This window comes from Hippopotamus amphibius, chromosome 15 (genome assembly GCF_030028045.1).
Source record: "Hippopotamus amphibius kiboko isolate mHipAmp2 chromosome 15, mHipAmp2.hap2, whole genome shotgun sequence".
NCBI lineage: Eukaryota > Metazoa > Chordata > Mammalia > Artiodactyla > Hippopotamidae > Hippopotamus > Hippopotamus amphibius.
The window spans coordinates 59347026-59359773 of record NC_080200.1 but is presented as its reverse complement, the minus strand read 5'-3'; the positions used below and the strand labels follow the sequence as shown (position 1 = coordinate 59359773).

The 12748-nt window shown below is 41.3% G+C and overlaps 1 protein-coding gene across 1 annotated transcript; it reads right to left on the bottom strand.

Annotated features, from left to right (window-relative positions):
- Positions 1-6730: 6730 nt before the first annotated feature.
- Positions 6731-12307, bottom strand: LOC130836100 (zinc finger and BTB domain-containing protein 44-like). Its single transcript, XM_057708067.1, has one exon. It carries the CDS (start codon positions 11958-11960, stop codon positions 10599-10601), a length of 1362 nt encoding a protein of 453 aa, XP_057564050.1. The 5' UTR covers positions 11961-12307; the 3' UTR covers positions 6731-10598.
- Between the last annotated feature and the right edge of the window lie 441 nt (positions 12308-12748).

The window sequence follows — 12748 nt, the reverse complement described above, 5'->3', positions numbered from 1 at the left end:
GTATTATCCACCTATCAGTGCACCAAAGTAGCATCATAAACATAGATCTCTCACTGCCGCCCATTTAAATGATGAAAGGGTGTATATTAATCTATGAAATTGATTTCACCCAGGGGGAAAAATTGTTCTCTGTATTTATGAAAGTTAAAGCATTCAGTGCACAGAGAAGCACTTATCAAATGAGCACCCACGGTACGTAGATGCATTTTACTAATGCTTTCTGCTAAGATAAATAGGCAAAGCTCATAAAAGATGCTACTATAATTTGCTAGAAATAAAGGAACTAAAAAAGAGCAACATGTATATAGCTTTTTGTAAAGCACAGAGAGTACATTTTCTAAATGACTAGCCTCAATGTTTGATAGATTTAATTTGAAAGTCATTGATAAAACATGACAGTAATTTTATACACACACACACACACACAAATAACTCAGCAATTTTTATATTTAGTATTCCCTACAGGTAAGATAATAAATCTTTTGGTAATGATTGTATGCTTAAGATCCACCTTTATTTTCAGAATCATAATACCCCAACAAAAAGTTTTAGATTGGGAAAATTATTTAAATATTGAATGTTCCCTATTCTTTGCGTTTGCAACAAGATTAGGAAATTTCAATGTACACACATAATTTCAAAACTAAGCAAGATGACTCAGCAGACTCTTTCCCACGATGCTTACCTTTCAGATATCTTTCAAGCCATATCATCTCATCTTTTAAACAGCAATCCGTAAGCCTGAAGTTACAGAAGTTTTTTTCCCCAGTAGGCTCTTAACAGACGTATCTGGACACATTTTCTACATGCTAACACACAATTTACAGATTCCAGGGGAAAATGAAATGCCACACAGTGTGAGGAAGTAAAGTAAGAAATACCCACTTAAATTTCTGGGGGATGGGGAGAAGATGGCTTTAAATAGTCTCACATACATTGAGTCTCTGAATCCCCACATAACCTTTTAAGATCAGTGTACTTTCCTCATTTTTCAGATGGAGACCCTGAACATGCAGAAGATAAAGGTCCCAACACTAACAAATGGAAAATATTTGAACCTGGGACTTCTCATTTTTAGGTTGGTGCCTTTCCACAGGACCCTGCTGCTCCATGGAGCAGGAGGAGGTTAGCGTGGAGTGGGCTACTGACGTCTGGCTAAGCCTGACTTTTTGTCACATTATCTTCTTCCTAAGAGAGCATCTCCAATGTCTCCTTGTTTCCCAGCTCTGCTGGATGAAATCATCCACATAGAACTTGGTGTGAAATCCACATGTCAACCTCAATTCCCACCCCTCTCCACCAAATAATCAGTAAATTCTATCAATTCATCTTCAGATGCGGTTCTTTGTCTCTGCCTTCAGGGCCACTGCCTCTGTTCTAGTCCTCGTCATTAGCTCACCTGGACTGCTACTCTAAACCTTAAGTAGTCTTCCTAGTAACAATTTTTTGTTTTGTCACTTCCAATCCATTCTCTGTCTATGCCTCTTTTTAAAATGAAAACTGAATCATGCATGCCATTCCCCTGCTTTACTTATTTCAATGTCACCCAAATTGTCCAAAAATGACATTCATCCATCTTCACATGGCATAAATAAGTCTTTTGATGACCCAGCCATCTTCTTGTCTTTTACCTTTATTTCCAACTCTTGGCCCAAATAAACTCTTTTTTTTGTTTGTTTTGTTTTGTTTTGTGTTTTGTTTTTTTGGCTGCATTGGGTCTTTGTTGGTGCACACAGGCTTTCTCTAGTTGTGGATAGTGGGGGCTACTCTTCTTTGTGGTATGCAGGCTTCTTGGTGTGGTGGTTTCTCTTGTAGAGTACGGTCTCTGGGCACATAGGCTTCAGTAGTTGCAGCATGAGAGCTCAGTAGTTGCGGCTCTCAGGCTCTAGAGCACAGGCTCAGTAGTTGTGGCACATAGGCTTAGTTGCTCCGAGGCATGTGGGATCTTCCTGGACCAGGGATCAAACCCATATCTCCTGCATTGGCAGGCAGATTCTTAACGACTGTGCCACCAGAGAAGTCCCAAACTCTACTTTGAAGTATCACCAATTTTGTAATCACCCTATCTAACCTTTTAATTTTTCAACTCTTGTCCTTGATAACGCTGTCCCCTTTCCCTAGAACAACCTTGATCTCTAGTTCTGCCAAATAAAACTTTGTTCATTGCTACAGTCTGAATGTTTGTGCTGCCACCCTCAATTCATTCACTGAAACCTAATGCCTAATGAGATGGTATTAGAAGGTGGGGTCTTTGAGAGGTGCTTAGATCATGAAGGTGGAGCCCTCGTGAATGGGATTTGTACTCTTGTAAAGGAGCCCCCTCAGAGCTCCCTTGCTCCTTCTACCATATGAGGACACAGTGAGGAGTTGGCAGTCTATGAGTCAGGAAATGGGTTCTCACCAGAACTCAACTTTGCTGGACCCTGATCTTGGACTCCAGCGTCCGGAACTGTGAGAAATAAATTTCTGTTGTTTATAAGCTAACAAGTCTGTGATATTTTGTTATATTAGCCCAAAAGGGCTAACACTCTTTTTAAAAGGGCTTCAAATAACATTTCTTCAATGAACCACAGCCTTCAGTGAGAACCATTCTCCCTTCCTCTGTGTGTGTGTGTGTGTGTGTGTGTGTGTGTGTGTGTGTGTGTGTGTGTGTGTGTTTTCCCAAAGCATTTTGAGTAGTGACACCATAAAAGATTTCCAAAAATGCAAAAAAAAAAAGCTGCCTTTCTTTAAAACTCATTACTAGTTCCCTATTTGCTTGAGGATAAACATACTAACTTTTTAGAATGGCATGCAAGACCTGACTCTTATTTTCCTATTCAGGGTAATTCCTCATTAATTATTTCCTTTCATTTAGATTTCACCAAAACCTATCTTTTTTTTCCAAGCATATCACCATTATCAGTACCTCCTTGGATTTTCCCCTGCTGTTTTTTTTTTTTCATCATTAACAATTTTATTAAAGAATTTTTAAGGACACAGGTAGTTGCAATAATTTGCTATGCAATTAAAAATCAAGCCACAAAATAGTTTGCATAACATGGATTCTTTTTTTTCCCTCTGAAAGTGTTACATCCATTTAGCCACAGAAAAAAAGCCTGGGAGGTTATCCACCCCAATAAACAATAACAATAGTTATCGCCAGGTAGTAACATTGTAAATAATTTTGACAAACGTACTGTTTACATTTTCTAATGTAAAAGTACAGATATTTTTAAATCTAGGTTAAGAGGGAAGAGGGGACCATTGATACTTATTTAGTACCTATTATGAGACATAAGTACATGTAAAATTACACCTCATTTAAAAAGCTCTACTTTACAGATTTATTTTACAGCCGCAGATGTAAATGAGCAATTTCCCCAAAGTTTCTGAACTAGTAGATATCTCATGCTGGGTTTTTTGTTGTTGTTTTTGTTTGTTTTTTTATTGGAGTATAGTTGCTTTACAACGCTGTGTTAGTTCCTGCTGTGCAATGAAGTGAATCAGCTATGCATATACATGCATCCCCTCCCTTTCAGACCACCCTCCTGCCTCCCATTCCACCCATAAATAAGAACCATCTTCTATTTTTGCATGGGTAGAAAAATTTCAAAATCCAGCTCACTCAGAACCTTTTCAAAAAATAATTTTACAAATTTGGTGGGTAAAGTTGACTCATGGAATAAGTCAGTCTTACACGGACAATAACAATAACAAAAAAATCTCAATGACTTACAACAATTTCATTTGGCTGCTAAACTCTTTTCTATGTATTTTCTAATTTTTTCTGGGACTCAGACTAAGGGGCTGGCCCCTATTTGAATTTGCCCTTTTTCCTGGTAAGTGAAAAAGAACTAAAAAGCTGGAAGAAACACACAATATCTTTTAAAGTTGCCTCTTGGTTTCAGTGCCCATCACATCCAGCCACATGCTCTTGAACAAGCAAGCCACATGGACCAACCCAGCACCAACAGGAAGCACTGTATATATGATAGCACCTGTCAAGGATGAATAATCCTTTTATCAGAAAGGTGAGTGAAATTGGGGAACAATAATGCAATCTACCCCCTTATTAAACACATTTGAAAATTTTATATCTAGCATTTTCTCTCTTTGAATGAAGGAATGTGATGCCTTCAGCTTTGCATCTCTAGTACCTACCATGTGCCTAAAACACAATAGTCTTCATTAATTGTTTGCTAAATAAATAATTGGATGGATGAATAAAGGAATGAAAAAAATAAAGGAACAGATGGATAGAGTGTAAATATTGCATTGTAATTAAGTTTTGACAGTTAGATCACCCTGAACTTAACCAGAAATTCCTTTCAGCATAGGTGTTTTATTTAAATTTCTTTCATCCCCATTCCTGACACTTCCTGCAAGGAGCATGGCATGATGTGAGTATATATTCAGAAAATCTTGCTGAGGAATGAGTAAATGAATGAATATAGTGAATAGACATCTGGAGACGCCCTTCATGTAAAATCATCCTCAGATCAGTCCTCATTAATTACACACATCATGTAAAGGAGATATGACCCTCCACTAGCTGCACTGTAAGGGAATTCTGGAAAACTACTCAAATTTCTGCTCTATTCAACCTTGCTCTTGAAAGCACATTGTGTGTACAAGTTTGGTTTTTTTAATCATCTATATAATTACAATTCAAGATGGAAGAAATGTCAACTCACAAAGACAAAAAGTATCTCCTTAAAAATAATGCCAAGGGCTTCCTAGGTGGCGCAGTGGTTAAGAATCTGCCTGACAATGCAGAGGTCACGGGTTCGATCCCAGCTCCAGGAAGATCCCACATGCCACGGAGCAACTAAGCCCGTGTGCCAAAAAAAAAAAAAAAAAAAAAAAATTAAAAAAAAAAAAAAATAATAATGCCAACATATACTTCTGTCCTGGAAAAAAATCTAAAAAGATTATTTGATGACATTTTCTTAGAACAGCATGAAATAAAGTGGAAACAGAAGCTTTAACTGCAGTTGCATTATGAGAGTAAACAGAAACACTATTTCCGGGTAAGCATTCAAAGCTGTGATGGTTAGTTTTGCTGTGAGTGAGAAATCTAGCCGGGGCCGTCTTCTGTTCTCTCAAGTAGGTGTTTAGTTGTCTGGAAAGTGATGATGCTACTTGCCGAAGTCCAGCTCCGGCGGGTCCAGGAGTATCCAAGGGATGAGTGGCGTTGGCACAAGGAAGAGAGGAGGAGGCCTGTGTCAGCTATGCAGGATCTCTCTTGTCAGAGCTTTGTGTGTTTATATAGTAAACATATCTCAGAAAAAATCTTTTATGGCAGAGCATATCTTCCCTCAGCATCTACCAGTTTCTTTCTTTCCTCAGGTTTGGCTTGCAAACCTTGTGACTCTGAGGTAAGCATATGTAAATAACTTCTTAATCTTATATCTAAGCAAACTACAACCCTTAGCACCCATACCTATGCCTAATGTCTATGTCTATATTTGTGCCTTGCTGCAATCATGAGCATTACAAGAAGAGCCACCCCTCCCTTTTCTTCAGCATTTAGTAGCCTGAGGTGCCCGCCTTTTCCACCAAGGAGTGGTGGGAGGGGACTTGGTGGGGCAGACACAGAGAAAGAATGTGTCAAACCCTGGTTCTTTCCTGGGGACACAGAAACAGGGAGGGGAAGTGGGTGGTAAGCATAGTATTAAAAAGAAACAAAGAACAGAATGTAAAATGGGTGGAGATGGTCTGGGGCCTGTCCTTGCAGGGCGGTTGCCTTGAGATTCTCCTGCTCTGAAATGCCCTTCCAAGGAGTTCTTGCCTTGTGGTCCTCCTTGGAGCCTGGTGACCTTGTCACAGCACTGGCTTGTCCAGAGGGCTCCCGACAGCTACTATAATTGGTATAGACATTGGCAGTGTGCATGAAAACTGCCTGAATTGTCATTAATTCCATCTTCAGTTTGCCTGTTCAACTTATGTTCCTTTCAGACTGTCAACTTCACATCTTACTAAATCTTTCATCACAACTGCAGTAATTTTTCCTACTGCTGGTGCTCTTTTTGGAATATGATTTTGCCCACCAAGCTAAATTGAGTATCTGTTTAAAACAGAAGCAGTATAACAAAAATTTATTTGTCACCATTGGAGAGAGGGAGGTTCTAAAGAAGGTTTCAAATACCCAAGATTTACCCTCTTTTAGGATCGTCATCAAAAATAATCATTTTTGAAGGAAATATTTTCAAAAAGTATTCAACAATTCCACATTTTCTTTTAAAAGGATATAAATATGCATTTGTCCTGACGAATCAGCATTACTATGATTCGTTTCCTAGTTGCCATTTATATACCAAATGCTGACTTGCTTGTTTTTTTAAATCTGTTCATTGTAATATTTTTTTGAGTATGTTTATCTCTTATGAAATATATTCTCCATAAATTTTTAAATTGCTACTTGTTATCAGCTGTAACTCATAAAAAATAAAATTTTGTTTGTAAAATTTCTATACATATGAAGTCAACAGGCAAGGAATAAAAGTCATTTCAAAATGAAATTCAAGCACTCTAGCATATAGCCTCTGTAACTGTTTTCTGATGTTCAATGTTTTCCTTCACCGTCTTCATTTTTTTTTCCTTTTGTCAATTAAGCTTGCCCCAAAAAATTAGGACGAGGTCTATGCTGAAGTAGATGGACAGGTAAATGAAATAAAATATATTTTTCAGAAAATCTAGAACACCATTTATTGTAACATACACCTTTATTTTATCACCCTCTAAAAAAGAAAAATACCTCTAAGCTTTTCTTATCACTTAAAATTGTTTCATTATAAATGCAATAGATGATCACTTAAAGACTTATTTACACGTGTCTATTTATCTTCACAGTAAAAAAAAAAGGAAGAAAATATAAATGGAACAAGTTGATTATGATTCTCCTCAAACTTCTTGAGCAACTTCGTTTCCGTGCGACTCTGTTTCCTGTCATCTTGGCCTTCACCACGGGATACAATTTTCTTCAACCTTATTATGTAGTTGCAACACTTTCCCTCCAGTAATTTTCATCAGTCACTTTATCAGTTTTTACTCATTAACCAACTGAAACTCAGCTATAAAATCTGAAAAGATGTAGTACCATGCTTATTTTTCTAGCTTAACTGGGAGAAAATAACACCTCTGTGTGACCAGGCTTTCACTGTGGTTTCTCTCTAAAAACTGACAAACTTTCCTCTGATATGTAATTCCTGTTTCCTTTAGTGTCATAAAACACAACACAAACACACACACACACACATTCTAAACAGAAGCTTTTTCCCTGGAGTTAAATGTTGCAATAAGTCAATGTAGTTCAAAACTCAAAGTAGAAGGGCTTTTTTAAATTGTATTATTAATGCTGTTGAGTGCGGGACCATATGTCTGAGCCTCTGTGATCTGCCAGAGCCATTTGCCCCAGTAGATTTACTAGGTTTGCCATTTGCTTCCAGGAACACAAATACTTCCTTCTAGTACAAAAGAATATCCGCTTACTACGCTTCCTGGAAAACTCTATTTATATCAAGGTGGTGGACAGGACATCAGCCCTCTGGATTCTCAAAAACCTCTGCCAGCTGACCTTACGTGGCATCTACAATAGCCACTGTCATGTTCAGCATAGCACCCATCTGTTTCAATCATAAAAATGCTTAGAGCAATTACCTTGAAAGAGTCTCAAGGACCCATCTCTCATGCTGACCCATCTTGAACACATTTCATTCCTGTCATCATTTTGTTAATGTCACCTACTGTGTTCTAAAACACAATTTTATCTCTGATATTTTCATTACGTGAAAGAGGTTCAATTAACCTCAGAACATGGTGCCTTTCAAACATTGCGTTCGGAAATTCACCTGCCTCATTAACAAGAATAAACTCAGCAACCAGAAAAACCAAAACACAAATGCAAGTGCTCTAGTCTCTGACCATCCCCAAGACCCACCCTGGCTGGTGTTTAGAGTAAGACTCCAGCTGTGTATTTAACAGCCCTTGGAATGGATAGCTTTGGTGGCTTTAAGCCAAGCCAGGGCAGGTGGGGCACTCTTTTTTTAGCTACAGTGGGTGTTATGTTGGCAAAGAACTTCAGTAGCAATCCTGCCTGTCAACAGGTCTGCCCTCTCTCAGCAAAGAACTAAGGCACGGGCGTGAACTAAAGATGGAGGATAATTTGATAGAGTCTGTGGGGAAAAGAAACTCTCAGTTTAATAGACAGTATTATAAATATTATAATAGAGTTATTAGCGAGAGCAGACTGAAAACCAGCTGGATTGTAGCAGTCAAAAATGCTACAGCCTCAGGCTTGAATACGAGAGTGCACAGCTGAAGAAACTTTGCGTCAAGTGTTCTGTTCTGTAGAACCGATGAAGCTGGAGAAAAAGAACAGTGTACACCCTGCTAATGACTCCAGGGAGAAGGGCATATCATTATTCAGAAGGGCTTATCCACTCTCTGCTTCTGAGGAACAGCAGTGATGAAATCTGAGTGACTCTTTTGACAAATGTGTCTCTGGCTGAACTATTAGGAACTGTAGGGCATGTCTCTCAAGGGGAAAAGGGAACCTGAGAAATCTTAACAGTACTTTTTGGGACAGAAAAATCCCCCAGGTCTCCAGGCATGGCTGTGAGAGGATGAGTGAGAGAGAATGTGGCATGATGACTTCGCACGTGTGTTAGACGCACCAGCTAATCCACACAGGTGGTCACTGAGGGGTCACGGTACTAACATGGAGAACCCAACTGGTCTCATACACGTCAAGAAAATTCTGCAGGAAAATAGTAGAAACTAAGTGCTAATCAAAACCATACTTACTCTACAGGCAACTGAGCGACTTCAGACAAATTTTCAACTTTAATCCCTCTCAAGGTCTTTAGGGGAATGGGCGTCCACACTAACTCCAGACCTTGAAAACAACTGGGATAGATAAGTCAACCCGGGGCTTCCAGGTTGAGAGGAAGCCATTAAAATGAATAGACAGATTCATGGAAAATACGAGGCTGAGTCAAAAATGATCTGCACTCCGGTTACAGTAAAACTTCTGCGTGCGAGAGAGTCGCGGGAGGGAGGGGATATGGGGATATATGTATAAATACAGCTGATTCACTTTGCTGTCCCTCAAAAACTGGCACAACAGTGTAAAGTAATTATATTCCAATAAAGAGCTTAAAATAATAATTTTTAAAAATGATCTTAGAAAGGCACATTAAAAAAAAAAGCTTCTATAAAGTCTACAGCCAGAGTGCGGATAATTTTTGACTGACCCACATATTTTCTGCTAATGCATAGCCCTTAATCTGTGGCCTACATATAACGGTACATTGTCACTCAGGTTGCTATACCACATACACAGTAGGAAATTCCTAGACTTTTTCTTTTTTTTTTTTTAGTCTTAACAGAGAATTCTTTATTTTGTCCAAAACAGCAGAATAAAAAACATCCTCCACAATACACAAACCTATATATAAAATATAGAACATCTCCAGTATATCTCCTTTTCATCAGATCACGCCAAGTATAGGCAAAAGTATTGTTGACGGGGTAAGACAGAAATTAATTTAGGCAATGACCCAATTAACCAGGCATTAACATTCAAAGACCAGGTAACCAATAATTTTAGCCAGAAAAGCAGTGTGAAAGAGTTCCTATAAAGCTGAGATTCACTTACTATATTCTCCATACCTGGTCATTTCATGCACAGGCTGACTGTTCTCAACCGTGGTTCTTCGCCTTCTTTCATAGAAGAAAGATTATTTGGAGGAGTGGTACTATAAAGGTACAGGGAATACCTATCCCAATACCAAATTTTCACCATGAAAAATAATGACCTAGCTTTAAAAAAAAAAAGAACATGTCAGATTTCAGAAGTACATACCCTAATAATTTTAAAGAAAGCTCACCATAAATACTTCCAAAAATAACAGGCTTTACAAAAAATTGTACAATGTCCTGTGTATAGGATAAACATCTATTTGGGCCATTTGCCAAATTTGTTTAATAATATGTTTCTGGTGTACCCTTTTATTTCAGGAAGGTCAACAATCATTCTGATTTCTTCTTGACCTAATCTGTTGTTAGCCTACTCTTAATGACAGAAAAGAAAGCAGATATAAATTTTAAGTCAACTGGTTCTCCTTAAGTCTCAAGGTTTCTATTATATTTCAACACAATGTGGCTGTGCACTTACAGAAGCAATCTCTCAGTCATGAAAAATAAACATCAGTTGCAGGACTTATAAAGTAAAAAGGGAAATTCTTTCCCAAACGCTTTTTTGCGTAAAAAATTAAATTAAATTCAAATGTACAAGACCAAGCACAGGCACTTTCCAAAAACCAAAAATGAAGCCAAACCGTGAAATTACTCAATAGTTATAGAAGACAGCTCTGATTTTGGGGGGTCATCTCTGGTTGCCTAGGCACAAGCACTGGTCTTTGGCTGCTCTGGCATTTCTTCTTTTTCTGTCAGCCCACCAAGAAACCCCAAGGGAAAAGTGCTTTCACCATTCTGGATCGAGGAGACCTGTGAAATTACAGGCATTTGAACAGAGGAGCTGTTTTCAAAACTGTGTTCTCCAGGATCATATTGAGCAAGGGTCTCTTCTTGCTCCTGGTTTAAGTAGTCCGGTACTAGGAAATCACTTCATGCTTTAGGCGATGCATCTTTAGCGAGTAAGCCCTGGTGAACTTTTTCCCACAGCAGTCACACTGAAACGGTTTAATTCCTGAGTGGATGAGCATGTGCTGTTTCAGGTTCTGAATACGGGTGAATCGCACCCCACATGTTGGACACTGAAACGGTCTATCTGCACCATCTGGACTTGGCCGTTCTGTGCTGCTGGTGGAAGGAGCAATGTAGAGCTGGCAGGGATACTGAACATTTTCCAATCGATCGTCATCATCTGCGTGAGCACTGGCGCTGGAAGTGCTTTGAAGCGTAGGTAACCCTTCAGTGACGCCTTCATCTACTGCGCCTATAGTGGAAGACTGTAGACTCATCAGAAGGTCCTCTTGGACTTGTTCACTTCCTGGCACTGTCTGCTGATCACTCATTGCACTCTGAGATGCACTGACAGGCTGGGATACTTCCTCATGGACCTCCTCATCACTTAATCTTTCTACTTTGACCCGGACATCTTCCTTGGTACCCAGAGGCAAGGTAGTTTTTGTGCTCTCACAAGTCACATAATCAGCCATTCTTCTACCTGTCTCAGATGGGCCAGGTGATTCTAAAGTCCGGGTATTTTCTGCTTGCTTAACCTTATCAGGCTGAATCCTTCGATGAATTCCAAAAGGAAAAGTCCAGGAAAAACCTAGAGAAGAGTCAACCGGTTGATTTCTATTTTCTGAGTAGGAAGCTGAAGAATTCAGTACCTGTGGAGAACTTGTTTGTGTACTACGCTTTACAGGACTTTCAGGAGCCGTAACAACGTAGCTTTTGCGCTTTCTCCGTGATTCTCGGCAGACAGGAAAGGTTCTTTCTACCACACTGCACGCTGAAGATACCTGAGAAATGCTTCCACCTTGAGACATAAAATTGCAATTAGAGTTATTTTCTTGTCCAGCATCTAGACCCTTTTCTGGTTGGCTGTTGGGTGTATTCCATAAAACGCTTGACTTCATGAACTCTGAGCAGGCGCTAGCAACACTGAACATTTGCATATAGCTGGCTGCAGCTAGAACATCAATGACGTTTTCTGTGTTAATTGACAGAGTGGCTGTGTAGGCATATTCTAAAAGGGGTATAAAGCCAGTCACTGTAACATAATGCAAATCCAACACAGTCTTGTTCTCACCCTCTGCTTGGCCTACAAGTTTGGTGCGAAAGAAATCACTGCAAGCTGCTAGTACCACCTTGTGGGCCCGGAAGATTCTGTCCTGGACACGAATAGTGATATCACACAAATGTCCACCATTTCGAAGCATATTTAACTTTCCAAGCATTTCCTGGCTGTGGGAAGAGGAGCTATGAGTAAATGTTTTCACACCCATCTTTTCCTTCCTCTTCTACAGATGCTCTTCAAGGATGCAAATGAAATCAGAAACGTCCTGCGGGCGGCGGTGCCCGGGCCCGGAGGCCTGCTGCTCCTCCTGCTCCTCCCGCCCGGCCGAGGCGGCGAGGTGGCGGCGGCGGCGGCGGCAGCGGCGGCCCGGGGGGAGGGGGCGGAGCGCGCGGCCCGCTGCCTCTCTCTTCCCCCGGGAGGCGGAGGGGACCCTATCTGGGGCCGCCGAGCCTAGGCCCGTGGACAGCCTGCGGCAGGGACGTGGCGGCCCCGAGCAGCGACGTGCCTGCGAGATGGGAGAGGGCGAGGCGGCGGGAGGGGAGTGCTCCGGAAGCCCGAGGGGAGGAGCGAGGGGGCCCGGCGAGCCGCGCGCGGGCGGCCGTTGGGGGCGGGCGGCAGAGGGCAGGCGGCGGTTTGGGGAGCGTGGCGAAGTCTCGCGTTTTCCCGGCGGGGCGGGGCGGGGCGGGGTGGGGAAGGGGAAGGGGAGTGAGGGAAGGGGAAGGGGAGTGAGGGGAGGGGAGGGGAAGGGGAGTGAGGGAAGGGGAGGGGAAGGGGAGTGAGGGGAGGGGAGGGGAAGGGGAGTGAGGGGAGGGAAGGGGAAGGGGAGTGAGGGGAGGGGAGGGGAAGGGGAGTGAGGGGAGGGGAGGGGAAGGGGAGTGAGGGGAGGGGAGGGGAAGGGGAGTGAGGGGAGGGGAGGGGAAGGGGAGTGAGGGGAGGGGAAGGGGAGTGAGGGGAGGGGAGGGGAAGGGGAGTGAGGGGAGAGGAGGGGAAGGGGAG